General features: G+C 43.3%; 1 protein-coding gene across 3 annotated transcripts in view; it reads right to left on the reverse strand.

Annotated features, from left to right (window-relative positions):
• LOC116991598 (altered inheritance of mitochondria protein 3-like) overlaps positions 1-17,398 on the reverse strand; it is a 29,903-nt gene extending 12,505 nt beyond the window's left edge. For all 3 annotated transcript variants that reach the window (XR_004416836.1, XR_004416838.1, XM_033050342.1), the window contains exon 1: positions 17,267-17,398. Coding sequence is in view for 1 of the 3 variants with exons in the window: in XM_033050342.1 (XP_032906233.1) it covers positions 17,267-17,366 (100 nt within the window). In the remaining 2 variants the exon portion in view is untranslated. The remainder of the gene's footprint in view (positions 1-17,266) is intronic.
• Between the last annotated feature and the right edge of the window lie 3,366 nt (positions 17,399-20,764).

Consider the following 20,764-nt stretch of genomic DNA (forward strand, 5'->3'; position numbering starts at 1 on the left):
AGTTCCCAGTCTCAGCTCCTGTACAGGGGGGTGGCCGGAGACGTCAGGACCACCAGAAGCCGCTCCCCGATGGGCCGCTATGGCGACAAGTGGCAGTTCGCCCACAGCCCGAGCTGCGCCCCCTCATCGGGACACCGACCCCCAGGCCCACTGCAAGCACGGAGATCCCAGATCAGCAACTCCAGCCCAGCCCCGCTCCAACTCCAGAGGAACACGCTCCCCGTAGGGGCAGAAGCTGATGGTGTGCAAGGTACGCCTTGTTCTTGGGGTGGCGGATGAGGGGTCGCAGCTCGGGCTGTGGGCGAACTGCCACGTCGCCGTAGCGGCCCATCAGGGAGCGGGTTCCTCTGGAGTTGGAGGGGGAGGGGGTATTGTGCTGTTTGATCGCCCCCTGCTATCCCAGGGACAGGGAGACACAGCGGCTTTTGAGAATGGTGAGCAATCACTTCCAAAGTTCTGCCCACACAGTCAGTACACCTCTCCTACACTTGTCTCCCGCACTAAGATCATCTCGCAGAGAATGATCCCAGCCTAACCCTCCCTATTCTCTCCTATTCTGCAAGAAAAAACTACATTGAAGACTCAAACTCACGATCGAGTAACTGCCGGGATCGAGGCGCAAACTCGCGACCTTGCGGATATGAGCCGAGCACTCTACCACTGAGCCAGCCGTTAAAATCGACGCTAAAAATCTTCCATTCCGAAAGCCGAAAAATTCCGAATTACGAAAAGTGTCTGGTCCCAAGGCTTTCGGATAAAAGGTTGTGTACCTGTACAAGGAATGATGGAATATGGGTTATGTACAGGCATAAGTAATGGTCTTAGCATTATGTTTGTCACAGACATTGTGGGCCAAAGGGCCTGTTCTTATGCTGCAATGATCCATATTCTATGTCATAGATAGAAATTGGCATTCTTATTTTTTTTTTGCCAGTTTGCCAACTCTGAATAAAACATGTCCCAGCTAAATTTTCAAATAAATGTCTAACACCCGCAAGCTTGATGAATTTTAGTGATTCTTGATGAAAAAAGAAACCCACGACAAAGTTTGTCTTGGAAATCAAAAAGACATTGCCTGCCAATGGAGCAAGAATCTTCTTACTAAGTGAGTTAGGCATGGCTGTCATACCAGGAGAAAACCACCATGAAGCTAAATTTAGATTGGAACAGAAGGGCCAATGAAGAATGTGGTCAGTTCAGTTCAAAACCCACAAAGAATGAGCAGCGATCAGAGACTCAACAGCAAAACAGAGAGAAGGAAGTAGATCGACAAAAACAGAGATCAGAAATCTCCAAGATCTGCATGCTGTACATAATTGAAGATGAAAGGAATCAATTGTCAGGTGAGCATTGGAATGAGATGCCACGTGGCAGATAATACACTTGGTTGCACACAAAATACATACCAGAAATTATTTTTTCCCCAGTTGGAGACTGAATTGACATGCCATTATTCTGAATAACCTGAACCTCGTTTTAAAAGACATACCAATCCATCAAAGCAACCAAACAACATGTTTTTCCCCCAACTGGATTTAGACACATATTATTGTATTACAGCACATCATCAGACCATAAGTGATTATTGCAATGACTGTTGCATTCAGGACATTGTTCCTGTAAATATTACATACCGATTACATACTGATTGTACCGATGAACCTGAAGTAAAAATGAGGAAATAAACTAGAACTGGGAACAAGTAAATCAGAAGTAAACAAAAAAGTGAAGACAGACACAAAATGCTAGAGTAACTCAGCAGGACAGGCAGCATCTCTGGAGAAAAGGAATGGGTGACATTTCAGGTCGAGACATCTGAAAAAGGGTCTCTGTCAAAACGTCTCGACCTGTAACATCACCCATTCCTTCTATCCAGAAATGCTGCATGTCCTACTGAATTACCAGCATTTTGTGTCTAATCCTGAATGAATGATAGACAAGTAAAAGAAGTGAAACTTGAAAATATTTTGTGAAAACAAATTAGTTAGATTTCATATTCTACCCTCCAACCATCCCACATCATCACAACCTCCCACTCCACAACATCAATTGATCAGCGTTGCAGAGATCATAGAGCAGTCCAGCACAGGAACGGGCCCTTTGGCCCACAATGTTTGTACCGAACATGGTGCCAAGTTAAACTGATCTCATCTGCCTGCACATGATCCATATCCCTCTAATCGTTGCACTCCAATGTGCCTATCCAAAAGTGTCTTTAAGGCCACTATCGTATCTACCTCCATCACCGCCCTTGGCAATGTGTTCCAGGCCCCCACCATTCTCTGTGTGAAAAACCAGCCCTGCACATCTTCATTAAACTTTCCCCTCCCACCTCTTGTTTTGGACATTTCCATCCTGGGAAAAAGGTTCTGACGGGCTAGTGTTCCAGGGATTGTCCTGGAAAGTTGACCAAGCCTCTCACCAGTCAAATTGGAGGTGTGCACTACAAGTGACTTGATTTACACCAAAACTAGCTTATTGTTTTGTGGCACATGATTCAGCAAGATAACTGATCCAACCTTTTGTTGATAGTCACAAAGTATAAATAATGTCCATAGGCTGCAAAGCTACAACTGACTTTCCCTTGGACAAGATATTGGAGTACATTTATAATCCTGTAGTTGGAACCATGTCCAAGTCAGGAGGACACATCATGGAGACCTCAGTGGTACCATATTTGTGACCATCTTCAAGAAAGATGAGTCTGACTGGCAGTGCCACAGTAGCTAATGCTACTGCCCCACAGCTCCAGCGGCCCAGGTCTGACCCCAACCTCTCACATAGAGAGTGGTGGGTGCCTGGAATGAGCTGCCAGGAGTGGTGGTGTAAGCAGATATGATAGTGGCAGTTGAGGCTTTTGGAAAAGCACATGGATGAGATTAGTTTATCTTGACATTAGGCTTGACATGGACATTGTGGGCCGAAGGGCCTGTTCCTGTGCTGTACAGCTCTATGTTCTATTACTGCAGGCTACAATTATGAGATATAATCAATCAATACACAACCAGGGTAGTAAGATAGTTGACTGTGAAATAGCAGCTTTTTCATTTCTATATTACACAACTGCTATCAATGAAGGTCATGCCATTTTGTTTCATTGCAAGGCAGAACAAGCAATAACAAATAGCTGTTCATGCTCCTAGGCATATTGCTGATTTAAAAGTGCAACCAACTGTGCAAGATCCAGCTGGTTTACATTGTCAAGTATATTTTGTGTGCTGATAGGTTTTGAGCATCGCAGTAAAATCCCCACCATTACTCTCCATCTGTCGGGCAGCATGTCGTGAGACTAGAGAGGTTTGTATTGTAGGGAGACTTGGCAGCCAATTTCTAAAGAGCAAGGACCCACAAGCAGCAATAACTTAAGTGACAAGATCAAGTGTTCATTATTATGGTATTGGTTGAGAGATAAATGCTGGTCCAACACTAGGCAGATCCCACTTTTGTTTTGTACATTTCCCAAGGGATTCCCATTTATCTGAGAATGTAAAGAGGACACTGGTCAGATAATTAATTTGTAAAGTAAGTATTTCTTGATGGTCTGGTAATTCTTCAATATTGCCCTTATGTTTTGCCACCACAAAGAGAGTTGTGAATGTAGACACAAAATGTTGGAGTAACTCAGCATCTCTGGCAAGAAGGTATGGGTGATGTTTCGGGTCAAGACCCTTCTTCAAACCGAGAATCAGGGGAGAGGGAATACAGAGATAATAAAGTCTTGGCACTCCTGTTTTGTGTTCCTCGTGTTCCTGCATCATTTTTGTTCTTGCTCCTCCATTCCAGAAATGATAAGACAAGTAATCATCGGGGTGGCCTCCACAATGCATGCAGGCAGAGGATGTATATGCATTGCAAGAAATAATGATTTAATTTCAAAAACAGACAGAGATTGATGCTACCAAATGAATGTTCCAGACGTTGTGCCAATTTCATATAACCATATAACCATATAACAATTACAGCACGGAAACAGGCCATCTCGACCCTTCTAGTCCGTGCCGAACACATAATCTCCCCTAGTCCCATATACCTGCGCTCAGACCATAACCCTCCATTCCTTTCCCATCCATATAACTATCCAATTTATTTTTAAATGATAAAAACGAACCTGCCTCCACCACCTTCACTGGAAGCTCATTCCACACAGCTACCACTCTCTGAGTAAAGAGTGGTAGCATATATCTGCAAGTTATGGCTGCATTTTTCAGCCATATACAATTTTCCTTTTCAAGCAGGATTATGGTATGAACACGAACGCACACACATATTCTCTCTCAGGAACAACATGTTTGTACTTAAAGAAACACCACAAACAGTTATCAGAAATGTTCTGGGAGTTGTACTGTCAGAGCACTACTGGTACCGTTGTTGTTTTTAAATTCCACATTCACTAGACAAATGAATGAATGAATGAATACGTTTATTGGCCTAGTATTCACATACAAGGAATTTACCTTGGTGCTCCACTCGCAAGTGACAACATGACATACAGTGACAGTTAGGAATGACACATAAAACATTAAACATTAATAATAAAACATTATCGATTAAACATGTGAATGAAATAAAATACCAGAGGAATAGGAGGCTGCAGATTTTTGGTTATTGAGTAGAGCAACTACTCGTGGAAAAAAGCTGTTTTTATGTCTGGCTGTGGCAGCTTTGACAGTCCGGAGTCGCCTTCCAGAGGGAAGTGATTCAAAGAGATTGTGGCCAGGGTGAGAGGGGTCAGAGATGATCTTACCCACTCGCTTCCTGGCCCTTGCAGTGTATATTTCATCAATGGATGGAAGGTCGCAGCCAATAACCTTCTCAACCGATCGGACAATTCACTGCAGCTTTCGGATGTCGTGCCTGGTGGCTGAGCCAAACCAGACCATGATGGAGAAGGTGAGGAGAGACTCTTCGATGGCCGTATAGAATTGGACCATCATTGCCTGTGGCAGATTGTGCTTCTTCAGCTGCCGCTGTAAGTACATCCTCTGTTGGGCCTTTTTGACTGTGGAGTCAATGGTGGCCCCCCCATTTAAGATCCTTGGAGATGATGGTTCCCAGGAACATAAAAGACTCCACAGATGTGACTGTGGTGTTGTTGATGGTGAGAGGGGTGAGGGGAGGGGGAGCTTTCCTAAAGTCTCCAACCAATTCCACTGACTTAAGAGCATTGAGCTCCAGGTTGATGCGATGGCACCAGGACGCCAGCTGTGTCACTATCTGTCTGTAGGCAGGAACACCTCTGTTTCCCATGTTAACAGATAGGAAATATATATTACTAACTTGGTAACAAATATTACCTACCAAAAACCAGGGACAATTACGGAAACAGCTTAAGCTTGATATCCCACAACAGAGCATTGCAAGCCAAAGGGAGAATATTGGTTAAAGAAGGTGGTAGTATATTTGTTTTACACACAGTGGAGCAGCATTGGGGAAGACTTTTAGGTTGGCATTGAAAGGACAAAATACTGTTTTGCCCGACCTGCATGGCAATTAAGAGGTGGCAATTCAAACATTGGCTCCATTAACACATTTCCAACCAATCAGGGACAATAAACAGAGACTGAATTCCAGTAAACAGTTTAAAATAATAACAATAATAATAAATACTTTATTAATTTACAGTATTGTAAATTAATTTACTTTACATTAATTTACTTTATTAGTTTACAGTTCACAATTGCTATAATTGAGGGAACATGGATATGTTGCTTTAAGCATTCAAATGATTTGTTTTCCTTTTGGGGATCTTGACAGCTACTCCCTCCTTTACCTCTTCACCAAGACAAACTTTTGACATTAACTAATGCCCCTGTCCCACTTAGGAAACCTGAACGGAAACCTCTGGAGACTTTGCGCCCCGCCCAAGGTTTCCGTGCGGTTCCCGGAGGTTCCTGGAAGTTTTTGTCAGTCTCGCTACCTGCTTCCACAACCTGCAACCTCCGGCAACCACCTGCAACCTCCGGGAACCGCACAGAAACCTTGGGTGGGGCACAAAGTCTCCAGAGGTTTCCTAAGTGGGACAGGGGCATAAATCTCCCCTCTCTCCCACTGCCCACCACCCAACCTGACCACAATCACCTTGACCAGAGCTGGCGTATAAAACATTACATCATTTATTTAAATGGGGTTACTGACCTGCATTGAAATAGGAACAGGAAACATATGTTTTCATTCACTTTCTTTATTTTAATATTTATATTTAATATCTTTAACTTAAACTTGTTTGCGCGTACATTGTTTTTTTTTATTGTTGACAACTTTTAACTTTTAAAATTATTTAATTTGACAACCTTTTTTTAAAACGTCCCCGATTATCTGGATCTCAGGATAATCAGTGTGTTTATCAGATTAATCCACCACCGGTAGCTTTGTTGCCTTCATGGATCACACTATGAGATGGCAGCAACAGCAGCAGCAAGGATCAGGAACAACCCCGGATTTAGCAGTGAAATGGGGGGTAGCATGGGGAGAATGGCAATGGTGAGTACAAGAGTATGGTTGGGCCTTGTTCACTATTTCACTTTCTGTTGGTGCTTTCATTCTCATTAGGTAGTGACTGGCCGCGGTGCACTTCCAGAAATTTTTATTTTTATTTCAGATTTCTATTATCCAAAATATTTGGTGCAATCATTTCCCAGTTACAGTCGGATTTCCAGGACTCTGATTTCCAAAAAAGTACTTATATGAAGGCAATAAAAACCTTATTTGCAACTTTAAAAAACTGCAGATGCCAGAAACCTGAAATAGTAACAGAAAATGACAGAAGCACTTAACAGGTCAGATGGCATCTGTAGACAAAGAAACAGTGCTCACACTTCAGAAAGGAGACCTAACACTAGAACTGGGAAATAAAGTAAGAAAAAGCTTTTGTTCACTTTCAACTCTTGTTCAAATTGTGAGGTTCCTCCGGGGATGTTGGTTGAATCAGATACATTAGTAACATTTGGATAAGCATATGGATATACAGGTGCACAACCTTTTATCCGAAATTCCAAATAACGAAAAGCTCCGAATACCGGACATTTTTTCGGTCCTTGAAGAAAGGTCCTTGAAGACGTTCACCGAGGGTGGCCCGCAGAGGTGACAGCGGAACCTCCGGTCGGTCCTCGAAGAAAGGGGAACTAAATCGCCATTCATAAAAGAGAAGGTGAGCGTATATTGCGCGGGAGGGTTAATAATTGACAATCTGCTGCTGCCTGCCCGCTGAGTTAAAAAGTTCCCACGGTAGACTCACGATACACAGTGTATCGTGAGTCTACCGTGAGAATGTTTTAACTCAGCAGGCAGGCAGCAGCAGATTGTCGCTCCCTTCAGTTCCACCCCACCTACACCCCTCTGCTTCCCGGCCATGTGTGTGACCCCTTCCCTCCCCTCTCCAGCTCCCCGCCCATTGCACCGGCGCGGGGGCTTTGCACTGTCTTCACGTCGGCGATGCCAGCAGGTCAGTGCCAGTCACCGGAGACGTCAGGACCAAAGGGACACCGACCCCCAGGCCCACCAGGCCCACTGCAAGCACGGAGATCCCAGAGACCCACAGCCAGCAGCAACTCTAGCCCAGCCCCGTTCCAACTCCAGAGGAACCCGGGTTGCGGATGAGGGGGCGCAGCTCGGGCTGTGGGCGAACTGCCACTTGTCGCCGTAGCGGCCCATCGGGGAGCGGGTTCCTGTTGGTCCTGACGTCTCCGGCCACCTCCCTGGACAGGAGCTGAGACTGGGAACTGTACCGCCCTTGCCCCCTCCCTCTGCAACTCCAAACAACCCCACTCTCCTGCTCACCTGCAAGGGCGGTACCGTTCCCAGTCTCAGCTCCTGTACAGGGGGGTGGCCGGAGATGTCAGGACCACCAGAAGCCGCTCCCGATGGGCCGCTATGGCGACGTGGCAGTTCGCCCACAGCCCAAGCTGTGCCCCCTCATCGGGACACCGACCCCCAGGCCCACTGCAAGCACGGAGATCGCAGATCAGCAACTCCAGCCCAGCCCCGCTCCAACTCCAGAGGAACACGCTCCCCGTAGGGGCAGAAGCTGATGGTGTGCAAGGTACGCCTTGTTCTTGGGGTGGCGGATGAGGGGTCGCAGCTCGGGCTGTGGGCGAACTGCCACGTCGCCGTAGCGGCCCATCGGGGAGCGGGTTCCTCTGGAGTTGGAGGGGGAGGGGGGTATTGTGCTGTTTGATCGCCCCCTGCTATCCCAGGGACAGGGAGACACAGCGGCTTTTGAGAATGGTGAGCAATCACTTCCAAAGTTCTGCCCACACAGTCAGTACACCTCTCCTACACTTGTCTCCCGCACTAAGATCATCTCGCAGAGAATGATCCCAGCCTAACCCTCCCTATTCTCTCCTATTCTGCAAGAAAAAACTACATTGAAGACTCAAACTCACGATCGAGTAACTGCCGGGATCGAGGCGCAAACTCGCGACCTTGCGGATATGAGCCGAGCACTCTACCACTGAGCCAGCCGTTAAAATCGACGCTAAAAATCTTCCAATCCGAAAGCCGAAAAATTCCGAATTACGAAAAGTGTCTGGTCCCAAGGCTTTCGGATAAAAGGTTGTGCACCTGTACAAGGAATTATGGAATATGGGTTATGTACAGGCATAAGTAATGGTCTTGGCATTATGTTTGCCACAGACATTGTGGGCCAAAGGGCCTGTTCTTATGCTGCAATGATCCATATTCTATGTCATAGATAGAAATTGGCATTCTTATTTTTTTTTTGCCAGTTTGCCAACTCTGAATAAAACATGTCCCAGCTAAATTTTCAAATAAATGTCTAACACCCGCAAGCTTGATGAATTTTAGTGATTCTTGATGAAAAAAGAAACCCACGACAAAGTTTGTCTTGGAAATCAAAAAGACATTGCCTGCCAATGGAGCAAGAATCTTCTTACTAAGTGAGTTAGGCATGGCTGTCATACCAGGAGAAAACCACCATGAAGCTAAATTTAGATTGGAACAGAAGGGCCAATGAAGAATGTGGTCAGTTCAGTTCAAAACCCACAAAGAATGAGCAGCGATCAGAGACTCAACAGCAAAACAGAGAGAAGGAAGTAGATCGACAAAAACAGAGATCAGAAATCTCCAAGATCTGCATGCTGTACATAATTGAAGATGAAAGGAATCAATTGTCAGGTGAGCATTGGAATGAGATGCCACGTCGCAGATAATACACTTGGTTGCACACAAAATACATACCAGAAATTATTTTTTCCCCAGTTGGAGCCTGAATTGACATGCCATTATTCTGAATAACCTGAACCTCGTTTTAAAAGACATACCAATCCATCAAAGCAACCAAACAACATGTTTTTCCCCCAACTGGATTTAGACACATATTATTGTATTACAGCACATCATCAGACCATAAGTGATTATTGCAATGACTGTTGCATTCAGGACATTGTTCCTGTAAATATTACATACCGATTACATACTGATTGTACCGATGAAACTGAAGTAAAAATGAGGAAATAAACTAGAACTGGGAACAAGTAAATCAGAAGTAAACAAAAAAGTGAAGACAGACACAAAATGCTAGAGTAACTCAGCAGGACAGGCAGCATCTCTGGAGAAAAGGAATGGGTGACATTTCAGGTCGAGACATCTGAAAAAGGGTCTCTGTCAAAACGTCTCGACCTGAAACATCACCCATTCCTTCTATCCAGAAATGCTGCATGTCCTACTGAATTACTCCAGCATTTTGTGTCTAATCCTGAATGAATGATAGACAAGTAAAAGAAGTGAAACTTGAAAATATTTTGTGAAAACAAATTAGTTAGATTTCATATTCTACCCTCCAACCATCCCACATCATCACAACCTCCCACTCCACAACATCAATTGATCAGCGTTGCAGAGATCATAGAGCAGTCCAGCACAGGAACGGGCCCTTTGGCCCACAATGTTTGTACCGAACATGGTGCCAAGTTAAACTGATCTCATCTGCCTGCACATGATCCATATCCCTCTAATCGTTGCACTTCAATGTGCCTATCCAAAAGTGTCTTTAAGGCCATTATCGTATCTACCTCCATCACCACCCTTGGCAATGTGTTCCAGGCCCCCACCATTCTCTGTGTGAAAAACCCGCCCTGCACATCTTCATTAAACTTTCCCCTCCCACCTCTTGTTTTGGACATTTCCATCCTGGGAAAAAGGTTCTGACGGGCTAGTGTTCCAGGGATTGTCCTGGAAAGTTGACCAAGCCTTTCACCAGTCAAATTGGAGGTGTGCACTACAAGTGACTTGATTTACACCAAAACTTGCTTATTGTTTTGTGGCACATGATTCAGCAAGATAACTGATCCAACCTTTTGTTGATAGTCACAAAGTATAAATAATGTCCATAGGCTGCAAAGCTACAACTGACTTTCCCTTGGACATTGCAAGGTAGAACAAGCAATAACAAATAGCTGTTCATGCTCCTAGGCATATTGCTGATTTAAAAGTGCAACCAACTGTGCAAGATCCAGCTGGTTTACATCGTCAAGTATATTTTGTGTGCTGATAGGTTTTGAGCATCGCAGTAAAATCCACACCATTACTCTCCATCTGTTGGGCAGCATGTTGTGAGACTAGAGAGGTTTGTATTGTAGGGAGACTTGGCAGCCAATTTCTAAAGAGCAAGGACCCACAAGCAGCAATAACTTAAGTGACAAGGTCAAGTGTTCATTATTATGGTATTGGTTGAGAGATAAATGCTGGTCCAACACTAGGCAGATCCCACTTTTGTTTTGTACATTTCCCAAGGGATTCCCATTTATCTGAGAATGTAAAGAGGACACTGGTCAGATAATTAATTTGTAAAGTAAGTATTTCTTGATGGTCTGGTAATTCTTCAATATTGCCCTTATGTTTTGCCACCACAAAGAGAGTTGTGAATGTAGACACAAAATGTTGGAGTAACTCAGCATCTCTGGCAAGAAGGTATGGGTGATGTTTCGGGTCAAGACCCTTCTTCAAACCGAGAATCAGGGGAGAGGGAATACAGAGATAAATAAAGTCTTGGCACTCCTGTTTTGTGTTCCTCGTGTTCCTGCATCATTTTTGTTCTTGCTCCTCCATTCCAGAAATGATAAGACAAGTAATCATCGGGGTGGCCTCCCCAATGCATGCAGGCAGAGCATGTATATGCATTGCAAGAAATAATGATTTAATTTCAAAAACAGACAGAGATTGATGCTACCAAATGAATGTTCCAGACGTTGTGCCAATTTCATATATCTGCAAGTTATGGCTGCATTTTTCAGCCATATACAATTTTCCTTTTCAAGCAGGATTATGGTATGAATACGAACGCACACACATATTCTCTCTCAGGAACAACATGTTTGTACTTAAAGATACACCACAAACAGTTATCAGAAATGTTCTGGGAGTTGTACTGTCAGAGCACTGCTGGTACCGTTGTTGCTTTTAAATTCCACATTCACTAGACAAATGAATTATTATTATTATTATTATTGCTTTATTTATATAGCACATTTTAAGTCAAACTTGCATTGACACCAAAGTGCTTTACATAAATTAAATAATAAGTTTACATACAAACCATAGAAAAAAGTTAAAAATAAATAAAGAAAGAAAATGGACACAACACATTATAGAATTCAACACAAACATCCCCCCACAACAGAATCAAAAATTTCCACTGTGCGGAAAGGCAACAGAAAGTTAAGTCCTCTTCCTCTGAAACACCCGAGGTCGGGGCCCATTTGTGGCCTTGCAGCCAGTCCGATGACTTTCAGGGCCCTCTTGCCATGAAGATGGAACACTGGCGTCGGGTGAAACAATTCCTCAAGTGGCTTGGAAAGTCTGGAGCGGCTGCCTCCTCCCCGGAGACCGGGGCACCCGTAGACCTCACGCCACGCCGGTTGGAGCTCCGACCCCGGCGAACTCGATCCCTGGCTCTGCGACGCTCCAAATCCAGCGCTGCCCGCGGCCGGACGCCCGCAGCCCCTGCTCCGCGATGTTTGGATCGACGGCCACAGCGCTCCGGTGCCTACCGCACAGCGACCCGGCAAGGCATCGCCCGCTCCGTGGCTCCGCTCCGTGATGGTGTCTTTGCGCTGCACCGCCGCCGAAGCTGTAGTCCCGGCCGGTCCCGACAGGAAACGCCGCTCCATTCTCGATGGTAGGCCGCGAGGACGGGGCGAAGAAGCAGCTCGGAGGGATGCTGCCTCTCCGACCAGGTAGGGGACTAAGAATTAAAGTTTCCCCCTTCCCCACCCCCACCCACCACATATAAGACCTCCACTAACATTTTGGACAGGACTTAAAATTAAAAAAAGGTGAAGAGACGGACTGCGGGCAGGCTGCCATACACAGACGGCGCCCACTCCCGCACATCCGCCATCTTGAATATTGGATGAATGAATGAATGAATGAATACGTTTATTGGCCAAGTATTCACATACAAGGAATTTGCCATGGTGCTCCACTCGCAAGTGACAACATGACATAGTGACAGTTAGGAATGACACATAAAACATTAAACATTAATAATAAAACATTATCGATTAAACATGTGAATGAAATTAAATACCAGAGGAATAGGAGGCTACAGATTTTTGGTTATTGAGTAGAGATACTACTCGTGGAAAAAAAGCTGTTTTTATGTCTGGCTGTGGCAGCTTTGACAGTCCGGAGTCGCCTTCCAGAGGGAAGTGATTCAAAGAGATTGTGGCCAGGGTGAGAGGGGTCAGAGATGATCTTACCCACTCGCTTCCTGGCCCTTGCAGTGTACATTTCATCAATGGATGGAAGGTCGCAGCCAATAACCTTCTCAACCGATCGGACAATTCACTGCAGCTTTCGGATGTCGTGCCTGGTGGCTGAGCCAAACCAGACCATGATGGAGAAGGTGAGGAGAGACTCTTCGATGGCCGTATAGAATTGGACCATCATTGCCTGTGGCAGATTGTGCTTCCTCAGCTGCCGCTGTAAGTACATCCTCTGTTGGGCCTTTTTGACTGTGGAGTCAATGGTGGCCCCCCCATTTAAGATCCTTGGAGATGATGGTTCCCAGGAACATAAAAGACTCCACAGATGTGACTGTGGTGTTGTTGGTGGTGAGAGGGGTGAGGGGAGGGGGAGCTTTCCTAAAGTCTCCAACCAATTCCACTGACTTAAGAGCATTGAGCTCCAGGTTGATGCGATGGCACCAGGACGCCAGCTGTGTCACTATCTGTCTGTAGGCAGGAACACCTCTGTTTCCCGTGTTAACAGATAGGAAATATATATTACTAACTTGGTAACAAATATTACCTACCAAAAACCAGGGACAATTACGGAAACAGCTTAAGCTTGATATCCCACAACAGAGCATTGCAAGCCAAAGGGAGAATATTGGTTAAAGAAGGTGGTAGTATATTTGTTTTACACACAGTGGAGCAGCATTGGGGAAGACTTTTAGGTTGGCATTGAAAGGACAAAATACTGTTTTGCCCGACCTGCATGGCAATTAAGAGGTGGCAATTCAAACATTGGCTCCATTAACACATTTCCAACCAATCAGGGACAATAAACAGAGACTGAATTTCAGTAAACAGTTTAAAATAATAACAAATACTTTATTAATTTACAGTATTGTAAATTAATTTACTTTACATTAATTTACTTTATTAGTTTACAGTTCACAATTGCTATAATTGAGGGAACATGGATATGTTGCTTTAAGCATTCAAATGATTTGTTTTCCTTTTGGGGATCTTGACAACTACTCCCTCCTTTACCTCTTCACCAAGACAAACTTTTGACATTAACTAATGCCCCTGTCCCACTTAGGAAACCTGAACGGAAACCTCTGGAGACTTTGCGCCCCGCCCAAGGTTTCCGTGCGGTTCCCGGAGTTTTTTGTCAGTCTCGCTACCTGCTTCCACAACCCGCAACCTCCGGCAACCACCTGCAACCTCCGGGAACCGCACAGAAACCTTGGGTGGGGCGCAAAGTCTCCAGAGGTTTCCGTTCAGGTTTCCTAAGTGGGACAGGGGCATAAATCTCCCCTCTCTCCCACTGCCCACCACCCAACCTGACCACAATCACCTTGACCAGAGCTGGCGTATAAAACATTACATCATTTATTTAAATGGGGTTACTGACCTGCATTGAAATAGGAACAGGAAATATATGTTTTCATTCACTTTCTTTATTTTAATATTTATATTTAATATCTTTAACTTAAACTTGTTTGCGCGTGCATTGTTTTTTTTTATTGTTGACAACTTTTAACTTTTAAAATTATTTAATTTGACAACCTTTTTTAAAACGTCCCCTATTATCTGGATCTCAGGATAATCAGTGTGTTTATCAGATTAATCCACCACCGGTAGCTTTGTTGCCTTCATGGATCACACTGTGAGATGGCAGCAACAGCAGCAGCAAGGATCAGGAACAACCCCGGATTTAGCAGTGAATGGGGGGTAGCATGGGGAGAATGGCAATGGTGAGTACAAGAGTATGGTTGGGCCTTGTTCACTACTTCACTTTCTGTTGGTGCTTTCATTCTCATTAGGTAGTGACTGGTCGCGGTGCACTTCCAGAAATTTTTATTTCAGATTTCTATTATCCAAAATATTTGGTGCAATCATTTCCCAGTTACAGTCGGATTTCCAGGACTCTGATTTCCAAAAAAGTACTTATATGAAGGCAATAAAAACCTTATTTGCAACTTTAAAAAACTGCAGATGCCGGAAACCTGAAATAGTAACAGAAAATGACAGAAGCACTTAACAGATTAGGTATGTTGCAAAGCCTACCTGAAGCGTCGCTGAAAATCTGTCGCTGCGGGTGTGCGCGATTTTGGCGCCGTTTAGAGGGGGCGGGTTTAAAACGCGATTTTCTCTAGGCTGTTCAAATCGAAGATGTTCAGCCTAGTTAATTATTAACGAAAAATCGCTGGAGGACCCCGTCGCAAAAGCTATTATTAGTTTTAAAGGCCTCGTATAATAGTTATAGTAGTTTAAAAATCAATCTCTAAACCCGCGACCACGGCAGCTGTCAGGGTCTCATAGAGCAAATAACTGAAGGTATGCTGCTTATTTTTACATTAAAAAGGGCTTCTTAAGATCCCTTTATACAAAGTTTAATATTGCGAGTAGCTCATTTTGGGCCCATTATATCCCGCAGTATTTTTCTGGGCATTTAAGGGCACAAATCTAGCGCAATGTGAACGTTCTAAACCAGCGCGTTCACAGGATCCCACTAGAAAGCTGATTTAAAATGGACTTTAATTTACAGCAATTGAACACTAAATTCCTTCCATTTGCCTTAAAAATTAATGTAAATGAGATTTAAAAATCCTGTTTTATTGTGAATTATTTATGAATATTATTTGGACACTTAGGCTATTTAAAAATGTTAATCATTTATTAAGAAATGGATAGATGTTTAGATCTAGTAATTGAAGTTTGAAATTAGCTACACTTGGGTAACTAACTAATTATATGCTTTAATTTCAGGTCATCCAAGTAAGATTATTTTATATTTGTTTCAGAATGGTTCAATCTACGATAACTGAAAATTTCATTCAGTTCTCTTAATTTTTAAGAAGGTTATGGGCTTTTGACTGTCCACGATCACAGCTTTTTTGTTATGTCCATAGAAAATCAATAGGGAACAAGATGCTAATTTCCGAGTATGAAAATGGCCATAACTTTTTTAATACTTGAGATATGAAAGTGAATTAGGTGTCGAATTAAACTTCTTTTTATGCTTTATCTGATGGGATAAATTACAGACTTGATTTTTTTAATCTCAAAATTTTGTAACATTGCTAAACAGATCAGATGGCATCTGTAGACAAAGAAACAGTGCTCACACTTCAGAAAGGAGACCTAACACTAGAACTGGGAAATAAAGTAAGAAAAAGCTTTTGTTCACTTTCAACTCTTGTTCAAATTGTGAGGTTCCTCTTTTAAAAAATAATTTCAGCAACAGTTACATTTCTCACCTGAAAATAGAACATTTAAATCCCTATCAGATCTCATAAATTCTAGGACCAGAATAAAGCCATTCAGCCCATCAAGTCTACTCCGCCATTCAATCATGGCTGATCTCTTTCTTTCCCTCTCAACCCCATTCTCCTGCCTACACTCCATAACCCCTGACACCCTGATCTCAAATCATTCTCTCTGCGTGTTTTCCTTCTGAATCTTCTAACGTGTTACTTTTACCGCTCCAAATTCTCTGTAATCTCTTTCCAAGAGATTTACTTTATCCATTCTTCCTGGGCTTTTAGACTATATTTGCTGTTTCCCACATTAATACAGAGTTCCTTCCAAACTGTTTTATTCCCCTCATACCAGACATCTCCAACTACTGCTGCTTGGTCCACACAGACTAACAAGTAGGCAGATGGGATGAATTTTCCAAGTCCAAATCAGTCATGAAGAAATCTTAGCAACCACAAACTGTTAATTTAAAAAAAAATCAAACTGATTGACATCAGGCTGACACAAAGGTCTGAATGTGGGGTTAAAGTGCTCAGGTATAGAAGTGCAATTCCAATTAATTGTAATTGAAATTATGCAGTAATTTGGGATGTTAAGAGAATAAATTAAACCTGCAAATGGATACCAAATTACAGTATAAAAGTACAACTCTGCCTAGTGAGTAGGGCAAGGAAATATTTATTTCCACTGATCCAATTTGCACCCGATCACCATGAAGAGATTAAACATTTGAAGGTCTGTAAAAGAAGAAAAGTGACATTTCCACCCTACTAATGATGGTGTCGGAGACTTCACACCTCCTGCCTAAAGTGTTGCAAATTAATCACATTTTCAATGTACTTGTGAAGTTTATTTCGCGAGTCTTACATTTTACATATGTTTATTAATCACCATATAAAATAATTCAAATAATTTCTCCAAATCCTCCAAGTTTTCTATATCTCCTCTGATTGCAACCATCCCGATGGTCACTTTCCTACTGAGCCCACAGCGGCTATTTGAGACAACAAGAATTTCACATTGCTCTGCCGAGATGCACCTTAGTTTTAGATACCTCTACTCTATCATGCAAATACATTTACACAATAAAATGAACACCCTTTCCAAACAATTTAAGTCAACAGTAAAACATTTTAAAAAAAACTTAAAAATGAAGCATTAAAGTTTCAGAACATTCTACTCCTATGCATTTACAAACATTTCACAAACTTCGTCAAGACATTTAGCGCTGCGGATGTTCAAGCAGATTTCCTTGTAAACAGATTGTTATCTATCTGCGTGAGTCGGCTCAGACCTCCGCTGAGTCTCCACCATACCTGTGAAGTAATCTGCCATTGCAGGTAGCGTAATTGCTGTCCAAAACCTGCAGCCTTTGCAGACACGAAATGCTGGCGAAACGAGGGGACCAGGCAGCATCCAGGAAGGGAATGGAAGCTTCGAGTTTTCAACCCAAGATCTGACATGCGAAAGTGGGAGGGATAAAATATCGCATATATAAAAAAACTCTTTCACATTCAGCCAATTAAAACCCAGTTCTCCATGTTTCAAAATAATTGTCATTTACAAACAAAAAACACTCCTTGGAGATATTATGCACTGTATTGTTTAATGAGGTTGTGAGACAATTTTGTTCTGTTGTGAATTTGTAGAAACAAGGAACTGCAGGTGCTGGTTTAGACAAAAAGACACAAAATGCCGAGTAACTCGAGTAACTGGGTCAGGCAGCATCTCTGGAGAATATGGATAGGTAACATTTCGGGTCAGGACCCTTCTTCAGACTGATAGTGGATTTAAAGATAGTGTAGAAACGCCTGCTGGCGCACGCAGGTATCGAACCCGGCGTTCGGAAGCCGCGGTCACGTGACTCGGGAGGGGCTGCTTGTTTTTGCGCGGTTTGGTCCTGCCCATGTTAGACTTCCCAAAATGCAACACCTCACATTTCTCTGTATTAAATTCCATCGACTATTCCTCAGTCCACTTGGCCAATCGATCAAGATCCTGCTGCAATTTTTCACAACCATCTTCACTTTCTGCAAAACCACCCACATTTGTATCATCTGCAAGCTTGCTAATCTTGCACTGTATGTTCTCATTCAAATCATTGATATAGATGACAAACAGTAGCGGCCCCAGCACCGAACTCTGTGGCACAACACTAGTCACAGGCCTCCAGTCGGAGAAGCACCCTTCCACCATCACCCTCTGCTTCCTTCCATGAAGCCAATTTACTACTTACCTCTCCTTGGATCCCATGTGACTAAATTTCCAGAGCAGCCTACCATGTGGAACCTTGTCAAATGCTTTGCTGAAGTCCATGTACACAACATCTACAGCTCTGCCCTCGTCGACCTTTTTGGTCATGTCTTAAAAAAATTCAACCTGATTTGTGAAACACGACCTCCCACGTACAAAACCATGCTGACTATCCCTAATCAGTCCTTGTCTGCCTAATTGCCTGCATTTTCTATCCCTCAGAATGATCTCTAGTAACTTTCCAACATCAGATGCTAAGCTCACTGGCCTATAGTTCCCAACATTTTCCCTGCAGCCCTACTTGAATATAAACACACAATTTGCTACCCTCCAGTCTTCCAGCACGTCTCCTGTATTTAAGTATTTAGTATTTAGTATTAGTATTGAGTATTTAAAGTCTACTCGTAAATTTCAATCAGAGCTCCCGCAATTTCCCACAATGTTCTCGAATATATCTGCTCAGGCCCTGGAGATTTGTCTACCTTTGTACACGGTAGTACATTCAGCACCTCTGCTTGCTTCCATTTTCTTTATCAGGGTAGTCATCAGATTTCATGCTAAACAGTGTGGGAGCAATCACACAAATTTGTTTCACACCGTTTGTGACCATTGATTGATCAGAAGACTAACCGTCAACCATTACCTTGGCCATCATACCGTCATTGAGTTTGTTTTTTGATTGATAGATGCAGCATGGGAACTGGACCCTCAGCCAAGTGGGTCCATGCCAACCATCAATCATCCATTTAGTTCTATGTTATCCCACATTTTTTCTTACACAGTAGGGCAAGTTACAGAAGCCATTAAACCTTTAGGAGGCAGTGACCATAACATGGTCAGGTTTAATCTACAATTGGAGAGGGAGAAGAGTAGGTCAGAGGTGTCAGTGTTGCAGTTGAATAAAGATGACTATGGGGCCATGAGGGAGGAGCTGGCCAAAGTTGACTGGAAAGATACACTAGCAGGGATGACAGTGGAATAAAAATGGCAGGTGTTTCTAGGAATAATACAGAAGGTGCAGGATCAGTTCATTCTTCGGAGGAAGAAAGATTCCAAGGGGAGAAAGGGACGACCATGGCTGACAAGGACAGTATAAAAATTCAGGGACAGTATAAAAATTAAAGTGAAGAAGTACAACGTAGCAAGGATGAGCGGGAAGCAAGAGGATTGGGTAATGTTTAAAGAACAACAGAAGATAACCAAAAAGACAATACGGGGAGAAAAGATGAGGTGCGAAGGTAAGCTAGCCAAGAATATAAAGCAGGATAGTAAAAGCTTCTTTAGGTATGTGAAGAGGAAAAAATTAGTTAAGACCAAATTTGGACCCTTGAAGACCAAAAAAGGTGAATTTATTACGGGGAACAAGGAAATGACAGATGAGTTGAACAGGAACTTTGGATCTGTCTTCATTAAGGAGGACACAAACAATCTTCCTGATATAGTAGTGGCCAGAGGATCTGGGGTGACAGAGGAACTGAAGGAAATCCACATTAGGCAGGAAATGGTGTTGGATAGACTGATGGGACTGAAGGATGATAAATCCCCAGGGTCTGATGGTCTGCATCCCAGGGTACTTAAGGAAGTGGCTCTAGAATTCGTGGATGCATTGGTGATAATTTTCCAATGTTCTATAGACTCAGGATCAGTTCCTGTGGATTGGAGGGTAGCTAATGTTATCCCACTTTTTAAGAAAGGCGGGAGAGAGAAAACGGGGAATTATAGACCAGTTGGCCTGACATTGGTGGTGGGGAAGATGCTGGAGTCAATTATAAAAGATGAGATAGCCGCACATTTGGATAGCAGTAACAGGATCGGTCTGAGTCAACATGGATTTACGAAGGGTAAATCATGCTTGACTAATCTTCTGGAATTTTTTGAAGATGTAACTAGGATAATGGACAAGGGAGAGCCAGTGGATGTAGTGTACCTGGACTTTCAGAAAGCATTTGATTAGATTAGATTAGATTAGATTAGATTATTTAATGACCACACAGTCAAGCTGGTGGAATTCAGGTTCAGTACAGGATGTTACAAGGTAGGCTGATTCCCGTCAAACATAACATAAAATAAGGTCCCACATAATAAGGTCCCACATAATAAGGTCCCACACAAATAAGGTCCCACATAGGAGATTAGCGGGCAAAATTAGGGCACATGGTATTGGGGGTAGAGTGCTGACATGGATAGAGAAGTGGTTGGCAGACAGGAAGCAAAGAGTAGGGATTAACGGGTCCCTTTCAGAATGGCAGGCAGTGACTAGTGGGGTACCGCAAGGCTCGTGCTGGGACCGCAGCTATATACAATATACATCAATGATTTGGATGAAGGGATTCAAAGTAAAATTAGCAAATTTGCAGATGACACAAAGCTGGGTGGCAGTGTGAACTGTGAGGAGGATGCTATGAGAATGCAGGGTGACTTGGACAGGTTGGGGGAGTGGGCAGATGCATGGCAGATGAAATTTAATGCAGATAAATGTGAGGCCAAAACAGGAAGGCAGATTACTATCTAAATGGCGTCAAGTTGGGAAAAGGGGAAGTACAACGGGATCTGGGGGTCCT

Source organism: Amblyraja radiata, chromosome 2, assembly GCF_010909765.2.
Source record: "Amblyraja radiata isolate CabotCenter1 chromosome 2, sAmbRad1.1.pri, whole genome shotgun sequence".
Lineage (NCBI taxonomy): Eukaryota > Metazoa > Chordata > Chondrichthyes > Rajiformes > Rajidae > Amblyraja > Amblyraja radiata.